The 25,026-nt window shown below is 37.5% G+C and overlaps 2 protein-coding genes across 8 annotated transcripts in view; one reads left to right on the top strand and one right to left on the bottom strand.

Moving 5' to 3' along the window:
- LRBA (LPS responsive beige-like anchor protein) overlaps positions 1-25,026 on the bottom strand; it is a 759,801-nt gene that overhangs the window by 262,793 nt on the left and 471,982 nt on the right. For all 7 annotated transcript variants that reach the window (XM_045989499.1, XM_045989508.1, XM_045989525.1 and 4 more), the window contains exons 39-40: positions 20,923-21,069; positions 18,269-18,405 (exon numbers count right to left, since the gene is read on the bottom strand). In XM_045989499.1, the coding sequence (XP_045845455.1) occupies positions 18,269-18,405; positions 20,923-21,069 (284 nt within the window). The remainder of the gene's footprint in view (positions 1-18,268; positions 18,406-20,922; positions 21,070-25,026) is intronic.
- MAB21L2 (mab-21 like 2) lies at positions 12,100-14,864 on the top strand. Its single transcript, XM_045989567.1, has one exon. The coding sequence runs from the start codon at positions 13,168-13,170 to the stop codon at positions 14,245-14,247; it is 1,080 nt and encodes a 359-aa protein (XP_045845523.1). The 5' UTR covers positions 12,100-13,167; the 3' UTR covers positions 14,248-14,864.

Here is a 25,026-nt window from a genome sequence, read left to right as displayed (position 1 = left end):
CCTCTCTCTCTCTCTCTCTCTCTCTCTCTGCCTGCCTTTCTATCTACTTGTGATCTCTCTCTGTCAAATAAATAAAATCTTAAAAAAAAAACAAAACTTTCTTAACACAAATGATTCTGTGGTGGCAGTGTATGGGCCCATTCCTTAAGTAACAAAACAGAGAGCACATCTTATTAACACTGCTTGATTTCTTTACATCTTAATTCTAAAATGATATCTCTTGTTACTGGACATGAAATAATTTAATGTGTTGGTAAATGCTTTAGAATTATGTTTGCATTATTTCTAACAATAGAGACTGCCAAACTGATTGCATTAAAAAGCCTTTGTTTTAGAATACCTAATGCTTTTGCTGAGTGGTCCCTATTGCTGAGCCCTCTCTCCAGGCTGTAGCAGTATGTTGGAGCATGCACTTGCTCCAAGAAAGACATTAGTCATCATTAACAGAAGCACTGACACCAAATCTAAGTGCCTCTCCACAATGACCAAGTGGCAATCATCTTTCTCTTAGACTGTCACTGCTGATTAGGATTTTCTTTCATGAAAATTTAATTTGTCCCCCTTTCTTCAGCTTATTTTTTTTAATTCCAAAAAAAAAAAAAAAAACACACACAAAAACCCACAACACTGTATTCAGGAAAGATTGCAAATACAGAGAAAGAAGCTCCACCTATAATATAGGCTAACAATATAAAGACTACAAGATTCTCAGCCAAATCTTTTATCTAATCCAACAGAAAAACAAAGATTAAGTGAATGATTAATAAACAGGGAAAAACAATGATTCTGAAAGGAATCTAGATTTAAGAAACTCTTAAGCTTCAAAAGGTGATTAATTCAAGAGATCTGAATAAAATTTTTCTAACAATTAATTACATAATCCCAAACCTTCTTTAAAACTAAGACTACAATATTTTAATACTAGCTATATTTCACTGCATTTCAAATCTGTATTCTCTATATCGACAGGGGTATCAACATGTCACTTCAAACTTAAGAAAATATTTAAGCATCCATACCCTTAGTGTGCATTAACCCGCTGATTAAAGGAAAAGAAAAAAAGGAATTTTCAGTGGCATTGGATGAATGAAAATAATTCATGTGGTCACGCAGGGTACTCCGCAGCTAGATGATACTACGGACTTAAACTCTGGTTCTGTACAATATCACAGTGTTAAACAAGATATCATAGCGATAAGTTATTTAAGGAAGTTTTAAAAAACATTTACTTTCCTGTTTTATTTCAATTTGTTTAAAGTTTTCAAAAAATGTTAGCATATGATAGTTTGCAAAGATCCTGGTACAACCAAAACTCCCACTTCTACTTATAAATATTATCTTCTCTTTATATTACATTTTGTAACAAAATAGAGATTGACTTAAATTTAAAATATCTCTAAATTATTTTATATCCTTTTAGAACATGTGTATTTTTAGTCAAAACCTGTTACATTTTTGTGTTCACGAGAACTTAAACTCTATCTTTAAATGTAAATATCCTTATGAAATGCCTTTAAAAAAAGATCAGCCTCATTTCTTTTGAAATTCAGAAGTAACCATAATTCATCAAACTTTAATCATTAAATGTTCTATGTCTGACTATTTTATTGTGAAAAGTAACATAAAACAAATTTGAAAATCAAATACCAAATGCTTTAGGACTAATACATCACATTTATAAATGGCACAATTTTTTTTTTCTATTTAAAACTGGTCTACAGTTAAAACATTTAAGTAGAGATTAGGAATTAAAATGGATTTTGAGAGTCAATTTGCAACTGCTGAACTTTCCTAAGAGAGATACCACAATTCAGTTAGGATGTAGTCTAAAATGAAAGCAAGACTATACCATAATAACATAACTTACCTATTCTTGCATAATTCTCCTTACAAATTACTGGCTCATTTCTTTATTTTTTAAAACTACATAAATATGTTGTTTAATTTCTTAAAAGCTTAAAAGTAAACTCTGATCTTCAGAGTTGCAAAGACTTATCCAAATCAAAACTTCAAAGACTTCCCAATCCCATCTTGTTTCATTTATTCTTCCCCTGGATTGGGAGGGAGACAAACCATAAATGACTCTTAATCTCACAAAACAAACTGGGGGTTGCTGGGGGGAGGTGGGATTGGGAGAGGGGGAGGGGGCTATGGACATTGGGGAGGGTATGTGCTATCGTGAGTGCTGTGAAGTGTGTAAACCTGGCGATTCACAGACCTGTACCCCTGGGGATAAAAATACATTATATGTTTATTAAAAAAAAAAAAATTTGGAAGGGGAGGCGAACCATAAGAGACTATGGACTCTGAAAAACAACCTGAGGGTTTTGAAGGGTCAGGGGTGGGAGGTTGGGGGAACAGGTAGTGGGTAATGGGGAGGGCACGTTTTGCATGGAGCACTGGGTGTTGTGCAAAAAGAATGAATACTGTTACGCTGAAAAAATAAATAAAATGGAAAAAAAAAACTTCAAAGACTTAAAAGTATAATTATTGACTCTTGCTAGACAAAGTACATGCTCAAGTAGAGAAGTTTAGCTCTATAACTTCCACCCCTCAACCTAAACCTCCAAGTCACTTGTCAGTTAAAGGTTGGGCGATTTATTGACCGCCTCTGGATGCATACTGTCAGTGCTGAAGGAAATATGAGAGAGGGTTGTCGCTACTGTTCTGGAGCTCATTGATAATGACATACCTGCCTCTGTCACCCATTACCCATACTACAAACTACTTAGACCTAACTGAAAAATCAATAGCCTACTTGCACTGGTTCCTGTGGCTGCCTCCTTTGATTGTCAGCTCCTGTCTAGGGTCAGCACTTACATGAAAGGGGCTGTGACTGCCTGATGCTTTCAGGACAACCTAACGATATGAAACTAGCCAACAGAACAGTAAATTCTGTCTCCCTGCCCTCCTCATCAATTAGGCTTTGACTAGGCTTGCCTGTAGAAACCTGACCTTTTAAGTTTAGGTGAATATGGACTAGCTGAACACACCATTGCCCTCAGCACTGAGCCAGGAAATCTACTGACAGGTTAAACAAAACAGAAGGTTGTAACTGTCATAATTTGCATTGCACTTTCACGCCAACAAGGGTGTTATCAGTAGGGGCAAGCCCTGGAACACACAACTCCAGCACCCTTAAGCCACACTACTCATAAATTTTCAAGTGAAGTGAGATAAAACATAAATTCACAAATAGCAATGCATTTCTCAACACTCAGTCTTTTAGGTTTGCACTTTGCAAACCCACGGAGTGTCCATCAACAACTCTTTCAGTGGTCACCTGCACTGTCCCTGCATTAATGAGGGACTTCCAGTGACTATAACTTAGAAGTAAATATAATTCAACTACGCTAACTGAAAAGATATTTTAGAGAGAATTCATAATAAAGCAAACAGATTGACCTGTATCTTGAAATGAGAATAATTAGATCTCAATATATTGTCTCTTTCCTGCCTCACAGCCCTCCCTCCAAAAATATCCACAAGCTCAGAAAATAGTAAGTTATCACACCAGTGAAAGGGAGGTGTTGAAATTATTTCCTACCACGCTTCTCTGATACAGCATCTTTTACAGTTTGAGAGAAAACTAAGAACATCTGTAAAATAAAAGATGTTAACACTTTTATGCTTGTCAGATCTTCTGGTGAAAAGCATGAGAAACTAGTATAAAACTTTACTTAGTATCGTGACTCATGTTTTGAAAGCCATTTCCCTGCTTGGATCTATCTTTTAACACAACATGAATATGGCAGTATTATAGTTCCTTATAACAATAGAGTTTCCCTAAGGAGAAGACTGACCAGACCTTTTTTTTGGTAGTTTTTTTTTATTTTTGGAGTTAATTATGAACTTGAACTTTCTTTGGCTTCAAGAACTTTTACAGAGCATCTAACCTTTCTAAAAATATCAGAAACACTGAAAGTACAAAAACATACCAGCTAATCTTATGTACACCTTCAAACACATACTATTTTTCTATACATACAATACACATAGCTGTGTCTTTTTCATGTTTTTATGATCCAACTCCTATCAAGCAATAATTAATATACTCTTAGAATTTATTCCAAGTTGTTATTCGGTTGTCCCTCACAACCATCTCCAACCTATAATTTGTCATTTTTTCCCTTAAGACTAAAATATGGATGGAATATAACCATTTGTAAGCTTATTGGTTTCTGTAATTTTTTTCATGTTAAAAACTTTCATATACCTACATTAGAGCAGCACTGTAAGTCTAAATTCCTGCAGGAAGATTTCTGATTTGAAATCAACTAATAAAGACATAAAGAACAACTTAAATCATGCTATGGTATGAAGTTACAGATTATTTTATCTTGAAGAGGTAGAAAAAAGTTCTAATCCACTCTTGAATTAAGAACTGAGAAAACGGGGCGCCTGGGTGGCTCAGCGGGTTAAAGTCTCTGCCTTCGGCTCGGGTCATGATCCCAGGGTCCTGGGATCGAGCCCCGCATCGGGCTCTCTGCTTGGCTGGGAGCCTGCCTGCTTCCTCCTCTCTCTCTCTCTCTCTGCCTGCCTCTCTGCCTACTTGTAATCTCTGTCTGTCAAAAAAATAAATCTTTAAAAAAAAAAAAAAAAAAAAAAAAAAAGAACTGAGAAAACAGTGAGTAGAGATAATGACTCGATCAAGGTCACTCAGATAGTCTATAGTCAACCCAGGACAAAAACTCAGGTCTTTTTTCCCCCTGGATTAATGCTTTTTAGATGCTATCAAACTGCCTCTGTCTTATCTACCTAGGTAAGCTACACGACAGCAATGACCTTATATATTTTTAAAAATACACAGCTTATATCATTCATTTTTAACTGATGCTGTAGTTTATAGAAAGTTTTGCCCAATTTCCAGAACAGATTAGATTTGTAGAACATTTAACCAACAAGGTACCATAGATCAAATAACTATTAGAAATAGAAGATCTAATTAAGTATGGTTAGAACCCCGTACTTACCTAATTTGATGATTAACTATGCATCTGGTAGCCTTTCAGGTCCTTTGTGTGTACCTATCTGATAGCAACGTGAAAGGGCATGGATAGTGTCTGGTCCCAGCAAGCAAATCACTTGGAAACAGTCATAGCCATAGATCAAAGATTTTTCACTCTATCCAGGCTGATTTAAACCTACCAACCCAGGTTTTGTCTTTAGACAAAACCAGCCAGAAAATAAAAGAATGACTCTTTAGGATCCAAAGATAATAAGGGAAGATAGAAAGGGAAAATTCAGAAAAGAAACAGGCTGGCAGAACCTTGATATACATAGGCCAAGACAGCTGTTTTATATCCTAGCTTGATTTCACATGGTTAAAGGAAAAGTTTCCATTCCTTAGATCATCAAATATTATTTCATTTATACTATACAGATGTCTTCTATACGTAGACTGGAGCCAATGAAGAATTTTTGTTGTTGTTGTTTAACTACTATAAGGAATCAGAAAGACCTCTCAGCACATCACTTCTACTCTAATTCACAATGTTTGAAGGAAGAAACAGGCTAGAGTTTTAACATTTCCATGAAAAATAATACAAATTCTATTAAAAATTTCCTGTGATGGTAGCAAAAGAATGATGCCAAATGACCTTTACTAGTAATAATGAAGATGGAGTGTGATAGAACCAATATATTTTAAAATAAACTAAAAGGTTCAAAAAGGCTAGTTTTCCTGAAGTATAATACCAAACTATCCATATGATATGCTTAACTGATGATTTTAAACATAAGTCCACAAAATGTCTCATATGACCTGAAAGAAATATAGAACACAATGCCAAGTCTTATATTTTGAACTATGTACAGCTCAGAACTAGCATAATCTACATCCCTAATCTCAATTATCTGTTACAGAAATGTCTGGCACTGATCACAAAGGAAAACAGAAATGGGAATGGCGATGGCTCTAAGATCCCCAAAAATATATTCTACATGTGGTGTGTAGTATTAAGTTATTAAACGAAGGATATCACACCTTCTTTAAACCATAAAATTTAATGTCTTGAATAAAATGGAAATGAAAAGTTTTGATTTATTTAGCATCAATTTCAATATTGACTAATCCTGATTTTCCTATCTTCTGAAATTGATATTAAAAAAACAGACACAAAAAATAATCCACAAATTATATGATCATTCCTTAAATAGTTAAGAGCTGGTTCTACTGAAAGTACCCTCTCATTTGTTGAAGATTATAGCGAGTTATGAAAGCCAAAATTATTTGACAGGTGAAATTTAATATCTTCCTCATAGTACATTAGCAAGTTCAAATTGTTAAAAAAGAAGGAAGAAAGGAGGACAAGATCTTATTTGTTCTAACTTTCAGAACTTGTTTAACTATCTATGGAAATAAAAATGTAATTACTACAACTCAAAAACGTATACATTTAAAATGAGAAAAAGCTAAATGATTTATTGGTAAGACCAAATGATATATCCCAACATACGTGAAAATACAATAAGTTCAATGAAACACCTTCTGAGAGATGCTTGCTGAATTAACTTGGATTTTCTTAAAATTTCATATCCTAGCTCAGTAATACAATGGTATGTACTTTTCAGTTAGGCTAAAAGCTGCTTACTTCCATTTTCCTGAGTATAATTTCTTTGCTCTATCATTATACATCTTGGTGAGATCAAATTATATATAGCTTAATAAGGTATGTTATTCAACTTGGGGGAAAACAAGAACATATACTGTACTCTTCAATTTTCTCAACCTACGAAGTAAGAATTAGACTTGTAAAAGATGTAAAAGTATAAACAACACCACTAATCATATATATGTATTACCCGAGGTTACCCAACCAAATTCAAAAGGCCCACAACACGATGCTCAAAAGCATGTAAAAGATTTATTTCTTAATACACTTCAATAGGCTTACTATGCAAAATTAAAGCTATTGCCTTTACCTGACAGAACATTATCTTAAGTTCAAACTGTACAAATGAGAATACCCTTGGGTTACCGATCAAAGAGATTACAAGGGTTTGTTTTTTTGTTTTTTTGTTGTTTTTTAAAAGCTATTTTGTAAGAGGAAAAAACAAAAACAACTTGGTTTAGCAGTGTGACTGACCATTTAAAACAAGTACTACAGCGAACTGTTCAAAGAAAACATTCAATTACTGATTACTCTCTAGACTGATTCCACAATAGTAATTATTGATAGTTTAGAAACAAAGTCTATGATATGGAAATCGGATAATTTCACAGAGAGCAAAAGAAAATGTGATTTTACTTTGACTTTTAATACAATGGAGATACTATAACCCTGATAATTGTTTTTAAAAGTTTTAAAATAATTACTTCAATAAAATTTCATCAACTAATACACAATTTGTGTTTGGATTATTCACTTTTCTTTCTGTTTTTACTAGAATATTTTTTAAATTAAGGGAGTTTAGTAGTTGTTCATTTTCCCACTTATATTTTGATCAAAAATTATTTTTTCTTTAAAAAAAATCAAGCATTTTTATAAATATGTTGAAAGATTAAGTACGTAAGAACCCCAAAATTTAGCAACTGCACAAATGCTTCAAAATTAGATTTTAGAGGAAGAGAGTATACACACGTAAACATGAGGTCCTTTGTTTTCCAAAAAGTATAAATCCTTCCAAGTCACCTTTTTTTTTTTTTTTTAAGTCAATAACCTGATTATGTTTTGAATACTTCTAAAATGTTTTCCTGGAAAACAAAATTATATAATCTAAAATCTGTATACTCTTTAGTAAAGATTATTACAATACTGTGTGCCATGTCTATAAAGAATAAAATCATGAGTATCTTTTAAGTCTCAGTGATATGATAAAGTAAAAAATGCACTGAAGTTTAACTTAGTAAATACATTTCTAAGTAAAGATCAGCAAAAAATAAAACAGTTTAAGGATTCTGTATTCTCTGGAAATGTAAACAGGATTATATCTGTCAGATGTACAGAAGCTCTGACTTCAGCCATTAGCTTGGTTTTGCTCCTGAGAAACACAACATGAACTACTGAATCATTTCTTTTCAAATCCATATATTCCCTCAAGCAGTTCAAGCTTCATCAGCAGTGCAGGAATGTTTTAAAATGACAGACAAAGAGCATTAGTTCTCTTTTTTCTCTCATACTGTTTCCCTATAAATGGAAGACAGGGTTCTTTCCTCAAAGCACTTAAGCTGAGGCTGTTTAAGTCAATTGCTGTAGGAAAATATGACTGAATTTTCTATGCAAGAAAGTATCACAACTGGATTGTTCATTTCTTTTCAAGGAAAAACTCCAAGAAAATCAAGTATCGTATTACTATCTTAGAGTAGCATATTATAAAATTAACATCCTATTAATTGCCCATTATTCTTCAGTTATAAATATTGTCAATGTAAGACTTCTGCCAACACATCACCTCATTTTAGCACCAAATAGTACCCAGTTTTGCTTCTAATTTTAAATATAAAAAGGCCCTCAGATTAAGATACACCCTTATGTTCAAGATCTTATTTGTATAAATAGTTAAATCTTATTTCCAAGTTTTTGTACTCATAAGAATTTCATTGCAAGAGGAAATTCAATTAATAATTGAAAGTTTATTTGCTCATAATCAATTAAAAAAAGGATGTAAAGTATAATCTGGCTATTCTTCTGGAGCTTAAATATTCACTTTTTTCAAAAACTAGCCCATTAATTTCTATAACTTGACTCAGTTTTGTTTTAAGGAAATCGGAAACTGTAAGGCTAAAGTGTCAACACATACATTTCAGCTTACACTAACTAAAAACAACCCCTCCTTAGTATTATCGTGCACATTTTCATAAAATGCTTCTCAAGTAATATGAAGGTAAAGACTAGAGAAGTCTGAAGGTTATGGACCACCCAAAATCCCAAACAAAAAATTCAAATCAAACCCTGAATATCCTCCCCTCTTTTTAGGAATGTCTTACGCTAGTCCAACATCGCAGGTCTGGGCAGAAGCAAGCTGATGTTGGCACTGCCTAAACCAAACAAACAAGATGTTTAACAGTCAAATAAAATGTCCTGCAGCCTCCCTAATGAATTTGTCAAGGACCATCAGATTTCTCTCCCCCTCTTTTGCCTCATTAACTCAAGTATGATGAGACGGATTATAACAAGAGAATACAGATCAATCGGTCTGAAGACCTGAAGTGGCTTTTAGCCTCTAGAGTTTCTTTCTCTCACTTGGTCTCCTTTAATAGAATACGGTATCTCCTGCAGAAGGGGCTGCCACTTCGTTTTAATACACCATCAAGGAGCTGCTGATGGACTTCTATACTAACATACATAAAAGCAGAGGTGACAGGGGCTCTTCAATTACAGCCTCCTCGGATACCGTTTCCCCCTTCAATTATTCAACCAGAGGAAGAGCGGATCCGCAACACACAGCTGAAGCAGCTCTTAGAGCAGAGGCAGCCAGAGTGAGTTGGTGTGGGGGAGGGGGGAGGAAGAGAACGAGCAAGAGCGAGCATTATTTGCTGGAAGTGTTTAAGTTTATTGCTCGAATGATGTTTCTAATTAGTACCACGGCAATAAATTAAAGTCGCCTTTGTTTAACTGATTTATTATTTACTACAGCATCTACCTTAGACAGGGTAAATTGGTAATGAATTGTTTTTAAATCAAAACATTTGTACGTTTTATCATCCCTCAGCCTCTGTATGTAAAAGTGGAGAAACCCAGAGACAAGGGTGCCACGAAACTTGGTCGAGCCCGACAAAGCCGGAAAAAGAGGAGTGGGGTATCAGGGAGTGGTGGCGCGAAGATCCGCGTGGCCTGGGCCACCTCCCTCGAGGAGGGAGAGCGCTGGGCGCCTACCCACGGACCCGGGGGTGGGGGGTGGCGACGCCACACTGGAGCTGGGAAGATGGACAACTGCCGTGACCCCCGGGACTTTTTGCAAACACTCCCAGGAACGTCTCGGGCCAGGCCGGTCCACGCGCAAGGCCTCCCAGCTCGGGTACCCGAAGTGAGTAAGAAGGGGCCACCTCCAGGGTGTGGGAGGGAAACTCCGCACCCTCCGTCCCCAGCACAAGTCTCCGCCCAGGAACTGCCCCCAGGAGAAGCTGCAGTAGATCCTCTACCGGCTGACCGCACAACTCTGCAGCAAAGTGTCCCTCCTGCCCGGTAATATTTCCCAGAGAGCCAGTGTGACCTCCAAAGCATTAGCCGGGGTACCTACAGAGTCTGGGCTTCTCACTCGCGCGAATGCCGAAGACGCCACGGCTCCGCTCTATCCTTCCGCCGCCAAGCACTCCCGAGATGAAAGCTGCGCCCCCAGCAAGACGGGAGCCAAACGCCGCCCCAAGTCACCACCACTGCCAGAGAAGTTGACTAAAGCTCTGCACCCCAGAGTATGGTGTTTGCTTACTTCCGACTGTACTTCCCCACTCCTGGCTACCAAAGACGTATTCTTCACAAAATCCAACTTGATTTTTTAAAAACCCAAGCAGTTCTTGAGAAAGGGGATGTGGCAAAGAGAGTGAGGGGGTCAAGGAACCAGTGGTCTGCTCCAGAGACCTAAGAAAGAACCAAGAAGTCCAAGTATTGGACATCAAGTACATGGAGAGAAATAATCTTTCCTTATGCAACTGAATTCAGGTTTACCTGGTCCAGCTTTTAAGAGGGCACCTCAAGCCCTCCCAAGAGCTTTTGCAAAAGCCGCAGGCACACCGGTTTTGCAAAAGGAAGTGTTTGCCCAAATTGGCTTCATAGATTTTTATTTGTTATGTCATTATAAGAGAATATCAAAAATCTAACCAAAAATTATTCCACCTACTTGATTTGTCTTAAGAAGACTCAGTATCAAGACACCTGAGGTTCAAACATAAACCCTCCATACTAAGCAAATCAAAAACACTGTTACAGCTTCTTTCATCCAAAAGTAGGGAAAGGCTACAAGAGGTACAGCTTGAAAGTATAATACATATACTAAAAGCACATGAGTTTCACTGAAATGCCAAGGGAGGAGTGAAGCCATCTGTGTAATCAATAACAGGATAGTTATAGATTTTTGCAGCAGTGAAGTCTTTTAAAAGCAACAGTCAATTATGAAAATAAAATCATTTTACAAGTGAAACTCTGTACTGCCTCAGAGTATATTCAAAATTAGGTTTATAATATCTAACATTTTAAGAAAACATTTAAGAAAACTTTAACTCAGGTTCACTTTTACAAATTATTTTCATTTTTATTGTTTAAAACAATTTTAGTGGCTTAGTTAATTTAAAAGTATATCCAACAATATTCTACCACATTTTTGCACAAATTTCTACCACAAATTTGCACTCTTTCTCAAGACTTAAACATATTTTATCTCCAATAACTAGTCTTTTTAACAAATAGCATAAAATAGCTGAATCTTAATTAAGAAGTAATTATCAAACAATGCACTATATTTACTCTGCCCCATTTTTCAACAGGATATGGAGATGACTGAAAAGAGATTTATGGTCATGAACCTTCACCCCATATCCATTCCACACACACACCCCAACTGGTGCACACATACAGCAATTGCTCTGGCTCTTGGCAGCAATGGGAGAGAAGGGGAAGAGAAGGGAAGGAGAGTTTGCCAGAAGAGAAAATCTAGAAAAATGTAGGTTCTTTCCAAGATTGTCTGTCCTCCTTCTATTTGCCTTCAAGCAAAAGTAATTTTGTCAGAGTTTGCACCTTCTGCACAATGTTGGTAGGAAGAAAAAAAAAGTGAACCTTTCTCAACCACAGCTACTCTCTCCTGTTATTCCAGCCATCTCCAGGAAGTCCCTTCTATATAGACTCTTTTTCTTCCTTGCAACAGATAAGAGGAGAGGATAAAGAAGAAGGGGGCTGTAAAATGTGTGTGAGCATTTGACTTCTACTATCTCCCCCTATTTTCTTACTTCTCTCTTTTCCCCCTTTCTTTATCAAGTGCAGCGGTGGCTGCTACTGTCTGCCAAGCATGCCTGTCTTCTCTCTCGGATTGGCTAAAGCACTGACAGCTCGGATAGCGATTGTAGGAACTGAAGCTCCACCCCCCTCATGATGGCCCTGGACCATTCATAAACTAAATAACTCCAGGAAACAGCAAGGCAGAGAGAGAGAGGGAAAGGGAGAGAGAGAGAGGGAGAGAAGAGAAAAAAGAGAGGAAGAGAGAGAGAAGGAGAGAGGAGGGAGAGAGAAAAAGAGGGAGGGAGAGGGAAAAGGAGAGAGACATCGCAGGGGTGGAGGGAGAGACGACTCAGAAAGTGGAATCTGCACAAGCAACCTAAAGGGGGAGGAGAAGAAAAACCCCTGAATCCTTATAACTAAACCCCAGATGCAACGCAAGCAAGGACTTCGTCACACTAAAATAGATTTTGTGAGGGCCAAAATTATAAATTATGAAGCAGAAATGAATACCAAACAACTTTCAGCGGTGTGCACCTAGAGAAAGACAAGAAGAAGCCACTGCAAACAAACAAACCAACCCAGTCCAAACAACGCCTCCAGTAGGAAAGAGGAAAACGGCTACAACAGGACCCCCTGAGAAGAGACCAGACCATCACGCTGAGAGTGCGGGGCATCTGCAAACCTCCAAGTGTGCCTCGGACTGAGCTGCACTTCACTGCTCTCTGGACCTTAATTACGTCTTTCACCTTCCACTTGGGGGAGGGTGAGGAAAAAGGCACTTCCTACGCTGAGTGAAGAAGTCTTATCAGCGTGGGAGAGAAGTTTAAGAATGAAACACTGAATGTTTCGCTTTTATTTTTAAATTTACTTTGGCACTTAAAAGACCTTATTTCCAGATTTCTGGGCAATCTCGGCTGCAGGCATCTAAGCCTCACCTCTTGGTAACCTGAATTTTTCTCTCACCCCTCTCTTCGCCCACCCCCCTTCATCTCTCTTACAAGCACACCTTTATTTTACACATCAAGCAAAAAAGTCCCAGCAGGTACTTTTCCTCTTCAAAGATTACCTTTTTTTACTTATTTCTGGAGAAGAAAAAAGGTTTCTAAAGAGGGGAAAGAGCGAGCTAGCCGGCTGTTTTGTCAGCCGGTCAGTCCAGGTGGAAACCAAGAGCGAAAGTGGGGCTTAGGGGGAGCGCAAAGCCTCTTTTGCCAGCTGCAGGGCCACCACCACTGCGTGAGCCTTGGATCCCTCAACGTATTGCGAGACGCCGGTGTATAGCCCGGACCTGTGCCCCAACATGATCGCCGCTCAGGCCAAGCTGGTTTACCAGCTCAATAAATACTACACTGAGCGCTGCCAAGCGCGCAAGGCGGCCATCGCCAAGACTATCCGAGAGGTCTGTAAGGTGGTCTCGGACGTGCTAAAGGAAGTGGAGGTACAGGAGCCTCGCTTCATCAGCTCCCTGAGCGAGATCGATGCCCGCTACGAGGGGCTGGAGGTCATCTCGCCCACGGAATTCGAGGTGGTGCTCTACCTAAACCAGATGGGCGTCTTCAACTTCGTGGACGACGGCTCCCTGCCCGGCTGCGCGGTGCTCAAACTGAGTGATGGACGCAAGCGGAGCATGTCTCTCTGGGTCGAGTTCATCACGGCATCCGGCTACCTCTCAGCGCGCAAGATCCGCTCACGCTTCCAGACCCTGGTGGCTCAGGCGGTGGACAAGTGCAGCTATCGGGATGTGGTCAAGATGATCGCAGACACCAGCGAGGTCAAGTTGCGCATCAGGGAGCGCTATGTGGTGCAAATCACCCCTGCGTTCAAGTGCACCGGTATCTGGCCTCGAAGTGCGGCACAGTGGCCTATGCCCCATATCCCGTGGCCCGGCCCCAATCGGGTGGCGGAGGTCAAGGCCGAAGGGTTCAACTTGCTGTCGAAGGAGTGCTACTCACTGACGGGCAAGCAGAGCTCTGCGGAGAGCGATGCCTGGGTGCTACAGTTCGGGGAGGCTGAGAACCGCCTGCTGATGGGCGGCTGCCGAAACAAGTGTCTCTCGGTGCTGAAGACGCTGCGGGACCGCCACCTGGAGCTGCCAGGCCAGCCGCTCAATAACTACCACATGAAGACCCTGCTGCTGTATGAGTGCGAGAAACACCCGCGGGAAACGGACTGGGACGAGGCGTGCCTAGGCGATCGGCTCAACGGCATCCTGCTGCAACTCATCTCCTGCCTGCAGTGCCGCCGCTGCCCTCACTACTTTCTGCCCAACCTCGACCTTTTTCAGGGCAAGCCCCATTCGGCCCTGGAGAGTGCTGCCAAGCAGACCTGGAGGTTGGCCAGGGAAATTCTCACCAATCCCAAAAGCCTGGACAAACTATAGGGTGCTGGGGACTGCTTGAAAAGCGACACAAATGGGAATGCTCTCTTACACACAACACACACAACTCAGCTACAAACAGCAGAAACTCCGGACACAAACTTTTACATAAGCCACCTGAAAGAAACAGGAAGCAGGCACAAAACCTTCGTTAATTAACAAGCAAACAAAAAGAGAGCAAACCAGCCAACCAAACAAACAAAATCACATTCTTGCACAAAAGTGATCATTTTTTCTTCCAAACAATGTGAATTTAAAAGGTCACACAAAAGAAGCAATCGGGCTTTGCCACCACAAAATGAAACCCAAGGTACACTTTCAAATCAATGTATAGTAGTTTCTCCTCTTTTCCTTCTCTCCTTTTCTCCTTTCTCCCCTCGCTCATCTTTCTTTCCCTCTTCCTCTCTCATTTCATTTTGTTCTGGGTTGCCTGAATGTTGTCACGGAGTGAGAAAAAGTATTTAATTATATGTAAAATTTCTCTTTTAAAAAAAGTTTTGGTGATGTTAAATGTATCTCAGTGCCAATGTCAGATTGTGCCCCTCCCTTTCTTGCACCTCTACCCTCACCCTAAGCAGTCTTGTTGAAAACAGTAATAAAAATATTACTTTACATTGTAATTGACTGTGGACTGTTCTTAAATGAAGGCAGGTGAGATTATAATTGATAATTTACAATATAAGGATGTGAACTTCAGGAGCTAAATGCAAAAAGCTTTCACTGGAACTCTAATTTTCAAAATTTACAGATACAGCCCTTTTTGTAGATTTAACCATACAAGTCTCCCCACTCCCAAACCTTGGAAAAGAGAAAATATTAATTTTACCCAACTATAATATGTTTTGAGGTTTAAAGTAATAGCTTTCTTCACACTTGCAAAAAGCAGATTTTTGTGTGGAAGGAAAGATTTTGGTCCTAATGTTTAAAATAGAAAAAAATGATTTCACATTAAAAATTAAGAGATTTGCTTTCTTACATCATATTTTTAAAAAATCAACTCTGAATCTGAAAAACAAAGGCAATATTCATGCATCTTTTCTTAATAGTTAACATGATCAGTTGCTACTTTGCTTTCAATTATTTGTCCTCTTGGAACTTTAAGTAACAAAAACTTAACAATTCAATCAACCATACCAAAAAAGAATAAAATGGTTGCAACAATATTCCTTTTCCCCAGCAAATGATGATATGAACAATCCAGATTTAGAAACTACCTCAGTTTTTTAAGGTTTAGTTATAAATGCCATAATTAAGACCATTATTTGCCAAATTCCCAGAATTATTCAGAAGGTGCTTACAGGCAATTGAAACAAAAAAGGTTTTAATACCATTTTTATGACCAAAAAAAAAATTACTGTTTCAAGAATTTACATACAGAAAAAGTACATTACTCCTTCTGCTTTTCTAAGGTAATAATCCAATGTACTTGTTTTAACACTTCATCTAAATTAACAAAGGTTTCTTTTTAATACAAGGAAATAACAATTAAAAATAAAATAATGAGTAAAATTGAAAGCATCCCAAAGGAGCTGGTTTGGATTGTCTTCTTTATGTTGTCTTCAATATACTCCATTAGATATGCTAATAATGAGGCACAGATACAGAAAATATGTCAGATACTACCCTTTAACATTTAAAATTTATTCTTTGATTTAGTCCAGTTTTTAATTTATTGAAAAGTCCATGAAGGAGAGATGGAGGCAAAAATGTTCTAAAAAGGAATTTTAAAGATCTGAGGATGAAGTTTGCATGGGGGAGGGAGCGTATGGAGGGATGATCTGCAGGACAGTAGAGATGAATAAAAACAAGGAAGGTACTCAGGGCTCTGATGCCTAGAGTTCACTTGACAAAAGAGGCTTAAATTCTCAGATTCCCTGGTAAAAATTTCCTAGTAAAAATTGTTTTGTTTAAGAAATATAAACTTTGATCTTATCAGTTCTGAAATAATCTCTACTCTTTCAACCAATACTGTATCTTTTTCTGATCTTTTTTCCTATAGATGTAAAACAAACTCATTGCAATACTAAGTGGTTCAGACAAAAATACTGATTTTTTTAAAATAATAAAAATGAGCTATTCTCCAGGGAAAATGTTCTGATTTTTAGGAACATTTTCAAAGCAAGTAGTAGGTGCTCACATTTACAAAGAAGTCATTTAAGGGTACAATGTTTAGTTTAGTTTAAAAGATAAAAATGACATCTTAAAATGACCTTTTTTTCCTTATGCACACAAGTATTTATAGCATGAGACACTATCTTCTCCAGCTACCCCAGGAAGAAGTTTTTAAGTCCTGATAAGAAGAACAAAAATTCCCCAAATTTGGCATTTTTCCCCATCTTATTTAACGCAGGTATCACCAACAAATAAAGAAAAACACTGCTACAACACAAGCATCCTCATTTACAAAGTAACTAAAAGCACCAACATCTACACAAAACAAAAATTTCTTTCAATAATTGAAAAATTTTAAGAATATAAATTAGCAAAATTTTGATTTCCATAACACTAGGCAGAATGCAGGGGTACAAGACAAATGCTGTAATTAAGCTAAAAGATCTTTGTACTGCACAAGCAATAGGGGAAAAATTAATTTAATGATATTACAGAGAACAAAATCAGAGAGAAATAAAAGTTTTAAGTTCTCTCAAAAGGAGTAAATAACTTTAAAGAGCCTCACTGCAAAGATTGGCAGAGATCCTAATCTTGAGAACAACTATGTTAGACACCTTTAAATTACATCACATTTTAGATTCTAGGCCACATATGTCCAAAAGCATAATAGAATATTCTGAATTAAATTTCAACCTCTCAGACATACAAAGTACCATAAATTAGAGAGTTTAAGTAATTCTGGTTACCTTCATTTCCTAAAGAAACTAAAATACAATTTCAAATAGCAGAACCATGTAACAAAGTAGGAAATTTTTCCAGTTGATATAATTTCACAATTAAAGTTTTCTCTATATTGAATTGGCTGAATTAACAAGTTCAAAACAATCATCTCCAACGTAGCCTTCCTTTCATATGGTCTACCAAATCTTATCTTAATAAAGGCAGCAATTCCAAAACAAAATGCTAGAAACACATGTAAGACAAGAGATGATTTGTTTGTAAAGTTTTAAATAGAATTATACCACTTTCATCAATGATTGCTTTGAAATACTTCAAAATCACTAAAATTTAATAATTCACATGATTACATTACCAAAGACTTCCTACCAATAAACCCAAAATATGTGTGTTCACACAAGCTATCCGACCATAAAATAGTAATTCTATTTTTTAAGCCACTTCTCTTCTACAGGTTGCTTATTTTGCTCATTTTAAAAGAGACTGTTTCCTATCAGAATAAATTCTACCATTCACTTTCATGAAATAAACCCAGCTTTGGCTTTATGGCTATGCCACAAATGTTTCTTAGTAAAATAAAGTTGCCAAGGTCTGAAAAGTAATCAGAAATACATTTTAAAGGGGAAATTACATTTTCATTTAAGAATAGGAAATTATGCAGTGCCTTGTAAAATCGACTGTAGGTAATGGGAAACAGAGGTATCTCACACACATAAGACATGCTTGCGTGCACAACAGAGTAGTAAGTCATGAGGACAAAGCAAGGAGAGTGATATATTGGTATTACATCCAGAAAATATAAAGGCTAAACAAAATAATTCCATTCTCAACCTCACTGAATTTTGTAGCTTAATTCACCCTGGAACCTTTGTGGCAGAATATATTTATGGACAATACTCCCTGTAGTTCCCCCCAACCCCGGAATGAGCTAATGATAAACGCAATTAAGTGAAAATTGTCTTTGAATCTAAATGAACTTCAATAATCTAACTTGCTGGTAAGGGAATCATAAGCTAAACAAGATAGTAGTCTTGCATATAGGCAGAAGCAATACAGCAAGAAATTCAAAATCTGTCAGATTTTACCAATGCCAATCCTACCCAACAGCAGCCCACCATCCCATCATAAGAAAAAAATGCTTTAAAGTGAAACCCACTCCTCCTCCTCTTCTCACCTTGGGGTCGATTTTCTTGAAGTGAGAGTCCTCTTCATCCACCTCAAAATAGAGTTCGGAGGAGGTGACAGAAAGAGTGCCCTTTACTACAACAGAGGGGGCCACAAGCTGAGCTGGTGTGCTCAGGCTAACAGGACCTGCCAAAAGCAAGACACAAGCCACACAACGAGATGACATTTTTCAAAAAATCTAATAGATGCAAGCAGAAATTGTATTTTCAAATTCTCACCTCTGGCACCAAATTATCTGCCAAATTGTCTACACTTACAAATTCTATCTACCCCAAAGCTGCCTCTGAAAATGCAAAGTTACTGGGATTCTCATACTAAGAAATTTATAGTAGGCGGTTAATGATAATAGTAAACTAAGATGCAATTATTTCCCAGGGAGTCTGCAAAGCTTTGGTCTAACCTCCTGGTAAGAAGGTGGCTCTGCCTAAATAAGTCCTTCCACACTGCATTTAGAAAACAAGCCTCAGGCTATGCAACAACATGGAACAACAACCAGGAGCAAGGAAGGCTCAACGGGCTTCCAAGGCCAGAGGTTAGCTTAGTTTGGCTGAAGTATGATTACAACAAAGATCACTAGCTTATTAGTGAAGTGAGAAACGTTACACCATATTCTCTGATAAAGATTTTGTGCCAGGTTGACACAAAGCCTCTTCCATAACAACTTTACCCCATGAAAAATTGGTAAAAATACTTCTTTTCTAAGCCTGCCTTTCCACTGCTAAATATTGTTCAATGCTTCCAAATCTAATATTAGTGTAGTTCAGGGACTCTGGGAGTAAACAGCTGGAGGGTGGGTTTCCAAGTGAATGAATTTTTATTGGAATAATCAAATCTCCACAGGGCTTATCAAAGAGACAAATCAGCCTGCTACTGAAAACAATAGATTCAATACAGATAGATGAGCATAAAGTATATTAGAGCTAAACCTAAAATAAAGGACAAAAAGTAATAATTATAGTACATCTATATATATATATATTTAGGTAGAGAGTGAAAGAGTAAGAATTTGAAATCCCATCAACTCCTCATTGTATAAATCCTGTAGGTGAAGAAAACAGCTACAGAAGATTGGCACTTATAGTTCTGAATTAATATAGTGCCTATAAACATGGTACACCTATTCAGGTAATCAATGGGTGAATAAATGTTTCAAAATTCAGATGAATCGACATTTCCATCGATTGTTAGAAGGTGCTGGCCCTTAATCTCACATCAATCTTAATGTGTGCCAGTAGGACAATAGAAGGGATGCTCTGCGGAGATCAGAGCAGGTTTTGCCCTCTATTCCCAATGTACAAATACATTGTGTTTGCAGATGGGCAGCAGATAGCTGCAGAACAGCCATGATTTCCCAAAGCTCATCCCTATAAATGGATGAAATAAGCAGCTATGTGTTCTTTTGCTGTCTCCTTTGCCCTCTGTACATTAGCATGTAATCCTGAGAAGAAATAACATTTTTTCAATCACTCTCAGACATTCAATTACAGGGTAAGCAGACAGCTGCAGGAGCTAGGGCAGCCTAGGTCCTACAGAAGACCCCTGACAATTTCCACTTCATTTCTAACCCACACCACTTTATTAGTGTGGATTACTTCTTAATCCTATTGCCATTGTCAAGATTATATAATTAAACTCCCCTTTCACCTCTATTACCGTATGAATATATTACTAGTAGCAAGAACAGAAGTAAAATAGAGGAGGAGGAAATGGGTAAATAGATGTGAAGGAAAAGGATAGAGAATACCAGTGTCCACCTACTCTCTATGCCCAGCCTAAATTCCTTAACAGTGTGCTCCAATTAATTTTATTTCACTTTCTAGAGAGGTTTATGGTCATCTGAGAAGACACCATCATCTATTTTTGCTTTTCATTATAATTTACTGCATGGTAGCACAGGATGCAGACATATCACTAAATGGAAAATTCCTATGTCTTTTCTCTTAAATTAAAATTATCAAAAAAGAAGGCTGCATAATTTTCACCTATGGAGACTGTAGAATCTTTCAGACTTTCCTCCTGGAGGGAGAAGCCATAGGCATTAAAGAAAGGAAAGCCATTTAATGAATGACTAAAATTTCAGGCTAAACAACAGAATTTTTCCCATAAGGGAAGTAAAACTGAAGATCTGCAGAGTGCAAATCAAAATTCCTACACCAGGTAAAATATGTGGATCCTGTGAAAAGCCATAGCATTCCTGGAATGGATTTTTTAAGAGAGTTAAATATATATGCAGCATGTTCACTAAGACCTGTATATCAAAGCAAATAGCTCATCCGCCTCCAAGCTTTATTTACAAAAAACTGGCAAAATTTTACTTATAGCTCTCATTTTATAGAGATTAGGTAACTCCCATGGGTGAAGGAATTTTGTTGTTGCTGCTTTTAAACTTTGTTCTTTTACAGTGAAAATTATTCATAAATGAAAAAGATGAGAAGGGTAAAGAAACTGAAAAGAATGGAAAAATAAAGGGGAAACCGTGTTGAAGATTAGGGAGAAAATATTTGGAAGAACAAAAACAATCTTTGTTTAAAGTAATTGTGGGTGTAAACTTGGTAGTCCTAGTGGTCACAGATGAAAAAGTAAGTAATTAGATGCTTATTAGCCTGGAGCTAGCCGAAGTATCCGCACAACCACTGAATTTACCAGCGAGATTCTCTAAATCTTTCTCATCCACGGATGACAGAGTATCGTCGTCGCCTTCCAGGAGGATCTCGTTTTCTGAGTTCTGATTTCCTAAAGCCTGACTCTTGATGGACTGTTTTCCTTTAGCAAGGATATCTTCATCTGCAGCTGAAATGAAAAGGAAACAAAGCTGTCCATCAGCTCTGGGGAAGAGTACTTTGGCAGAAGGGCAGGGAAATGTGGTAAGGATAGGTGGCCAAAGATGGTCAATCATTTTTACAGAGAGTCATCCACGGTGGGGAAGTGACTGGGATGGTACACATGTTCTTTCTGACAAACGTGATTCTCCAAGCCTAGTCTAATGTTACCTTGAACAAGCACCCTAATCCCATTAAATCTGACCCTTGCACCGCTCACGGGACCATTTATTTACTTACAGTTAGGGCAAGAGAGGGTTCAAAGGCAGCACATTTTGGGGAAATTAGCAGAAAAAAATCAGAACCCATTTTGGAAACAATACCTGCTTGATACTGAAAAATAAGAAGGGCTGGTCATTTCTGCAAATAATGATTATACTGCCAAAACATTATGTAATGGTGAGGGAGTGGTTGTGAAGGAGAATCCAGAGGTAAGAAGGTCAGAACTAAGAGAGATTCACAGCCAATGAGGATGTAAGTGCAATCCTGAAGCCAAAACTGACATCAAGAAAGCTACAGCAGCTCTCAGAAGCTGCACCCTCTTCTTTACTCCAGCCTTCCCTCTTACCTTCATATTGCCCTTGTCCACATTTCACCCCACCCAGACCCCCACTTCAGTCCTTTCATAAATATCCAGGAGTAAGACTCTATGGAAACTAAGTGGAGGCTCAAACGCTACCTCCTCCTTGTGTTTAAACTAAAAGGCTAAGACACCCCGGGGGCAAACATAACAGAAAGCCCAGGAGGAGAGGAATCTGGGCAAAGAGTCTTACAGGCCCTGAACGGGAGCAGCCTGTGGAGAGCAGCAGCACCAGACTCAGCCACTGTGACAAGACAGCCAGAAAGGAGAGGCTTTAGAGGAAAAGGGTACACCAAATCTAGGGAATGAAGCGGTTCCGAGGAGCAGCTACAGCCAACAACTGAACCAGAAAGAGGAACAGAGGTGCATCTGAAAGAAGAAAACACTGAAACTCAAAATTCTGACTTCAAAACCCCATATCCCTCCCCAGGGTAACTCCCACTGCTTTGAGCAGCTTTCTCCTTCAGAAATACATAAAAGCAGGTACTAAGTTTTGGGCTGTGATTTTTAAAAATTCGTAGTGTCATGTAAGGGAAAGTTGAGAATCTTTGGTTTACTACTGACATTCCCCGGGTTTCCAGCTAGGGAAATCCAGGAGGCAAAGCACCTGATCTACCCAGGCAGGAGCTATTGATATGGAAATTAGATGGCTAGCTAGGCTTTTTTGCTCCCCTGCAGTTTCTGCCTAGGCGTTAGGGCCCCAAAGCCAGAAAGGATAATGTTTGCAGTAACAGGACTAATATTTATCTATATAATTTTTTCTAAATAGTTACACTACATGTATGCTACTAAACGTTTTGACAAATCAAAGCTTCTTTGATTTTAACAGGTATGGTTATGGATAATAATAAAGGTAAAAGTTTATTTTTATCTTATTCACTGTGAGTTCACAATGAATATCATTTAGGTAAAATACCAATGGCACTACTTTAAAAGCAAATAGTGACTTTATAGTAAATAAGGAAGTCATGGGATAAACCTCTCTATATTTAGCTTGGAATACCCTCTATGGGTAAATCAAATTTTATTTTCCTTCATACCCACAAATAATGAGCACAGTATGCTGCACCCATATGAAGGTCTCAATAAATATTTTGAAAAAATTTAACGTATCTAATTAAAATGCCTTTATTTTTTAAGCCACAAAGAAATATACCCCCAAACCCTAATTTTTAGGAAAATAACATCAAGTTGTTATATCATTGTCTATATTTCAAGTATTTATATTTTCTTACTCTGAAATGATAAACACTGGCCTGAGCCCAAACAAGGTCTTTTTCCAATTTACTATCAGTGTTAAAAATAAATTGGTCGGGGCGCCTGGGTGGCTCAGTGGGTTAAAGCCTCTGCCTTCAGCTTGGGGCATGGTCCTAGGGTCCTGGGATTGAGCCCCTCATCAGGCTGTCTGCTCGGCAGGGAGCCTGCTTCCCCCTCTCTCTCTGCCTGCCTCTCTGCCTACTTCTGATCTCTGTCTGTCAAATAAATAAATAAAATCTTTAATAAATAAATAAATAAATAAATAGGTCACTGAGCAATACAAGAGAAACCACCACCTTCTACACTTTCTTATAAAGCAAATCATAATAAATTAACAATTTCCAATCAGATTTTAGTACAAAAATCAATGTTACATTCTCTTTTTCTAGATGTACATTTCCTTCTTCAAAGCAGAAATAATAATAATGCTAATATTAAATAACATTTACCATGTGCTGGGGAGTGTTCAAAAGACTTCACTTATTTAATTCTCCTCTGCTAATTTCTCTCTGTCAGGTAAACAGGCTCAGAGAGGTTACATAACTTGCCCAAGGCAATACAGCTAGTGAGAAATAGAGCCAGGATTGAAATCCAAGCATTATGGTACCAGTATCTTAATCACTACACAAATATCAATACATATATATAATTTATGGATTAGTTCAATAATTCTTTTTTCTCACAGTACATTTAAACAAGGTTAAGTCAAAATTATAACAAGTTAAGAATACAAAAATACTCATTTCCAAACACAGATTTTATGAGCCTATGATATGACAAACATGAGAAATAACCAAATTCAATACCTTGCTCATTACTATCTCTGATTATTACCATACATGTCCTAAAGTACACTACACCAAGCTTACAAGGGTGGGGGGCTTAGGGTGTGGAGAGAGAAAGGGAAAAAAACCCTCTACTCTGCAAACATTTGCAAAAAATGAGAGCTGCCAAGTAGCAATACACAGTGGTTTAAAATAGCTCAATAAATAAATTCATTCATTTTAAATGACCACAAAGTGTAATTTGTTATCCCATTCAACAGGAACTTTAAAAAATTTTAATTTATTCTCATGATGCCGACACATATTAAAACACAATTAACTTTTTAACTAAATAAAATTTTATGAAAAATTTTTGAAGTACTGTAAGTCTACTGTATGCATACAAACACCACTTTAATTTATTTATTTACTTATTTTTACAAGCTTGGATTCTGGAATGGTTCAACCTCAACTGAAAAACCTCTTGTCATGGAAAATATGCAGCTTACTGATATTTAGAATGGTTTTCCTGTAATTAACTCCCCCTTGAGGATTTTAAGTTAGCAGCAGTAAAATTACCAACAGTACTCTAACACACACCACATGCGCTGGTGTTCAATTCTCAGTGGTCTAATAGCTCTCTGTTAAGGAACTTTTTTTGTTTCAAAATTAGAACAAAACTATCCCAAGCATAAAATAAAAGATAATTATCATGTTTATATGTGCTGGGGAAAGTACATTTTTAACTTCTGTTCGCCTTCTACTCAATCAATCATTAAAACAAGTATCAACTGTTTTGATATTTTTTGTGAGTATATTCTACACTAGTATAAAAGTTTAACTGGATGAAGTCAGAAAATACTTCTGAATCGATTTCAAAGCTTGATTCAGATCTTTGCTGACTGATAAAATTATTACTAAACATGATAACTATTTAAATTTTTCATAACACTATTAACAGATTGCCTTGATATGGTCTTACATTCTATTCTGGTTTAAAATTTACCCTAACTTGATAACTAAACTACAAATGTTACATAAAACTGGAGAAATCTGTCAAAAAAGCTTTCTTTGAAACATGACATGATTCACTGAAGCTAAGAGCAATGAGAGGGCTCAGAGAAAAGCTGGTCCTCAAAATGTAAAGTTCAAGTTCTTTAGAGCTAGCTCTAGGCACGAGTTGATTTATCTATGCAACACAAGCTAACTAAAATTAAAACACAAAAAGAACACAGAAAATGGTTCTACCTATGACATATAAACTCCCTTTTAAAAGTCCACTGTACCAGTGAAATGGAATTAACAATAGTCCATATTATAGTAAAAG

Source organism: Meles meles, chromosome 2 (assembly GCF_922984935.1).
Source record: "Meles meles chromosome 2, mMelMel3.1 paternal haplotype, whole genome shotgun sequence".
Classification (NCBI taxonomy): Eukaryota; Metazoa; Chordata; class Mammalia; order Carnivora; family Mustelidae; genus Meles; species Meles meles.
This window is presented reverse-complemented; position numbering and strand designations above follow the sequence as displayed.

What these genes read in the sequence shown, in the direction of transcription:
- MAB21L2 (XM_045989567.1), top strand. Translation starts at nt 13,168, where the DNA reads ATGATCGCCGCTCAGGCCAAGCTGGTTTACCAGCTCAATAAATACTAC.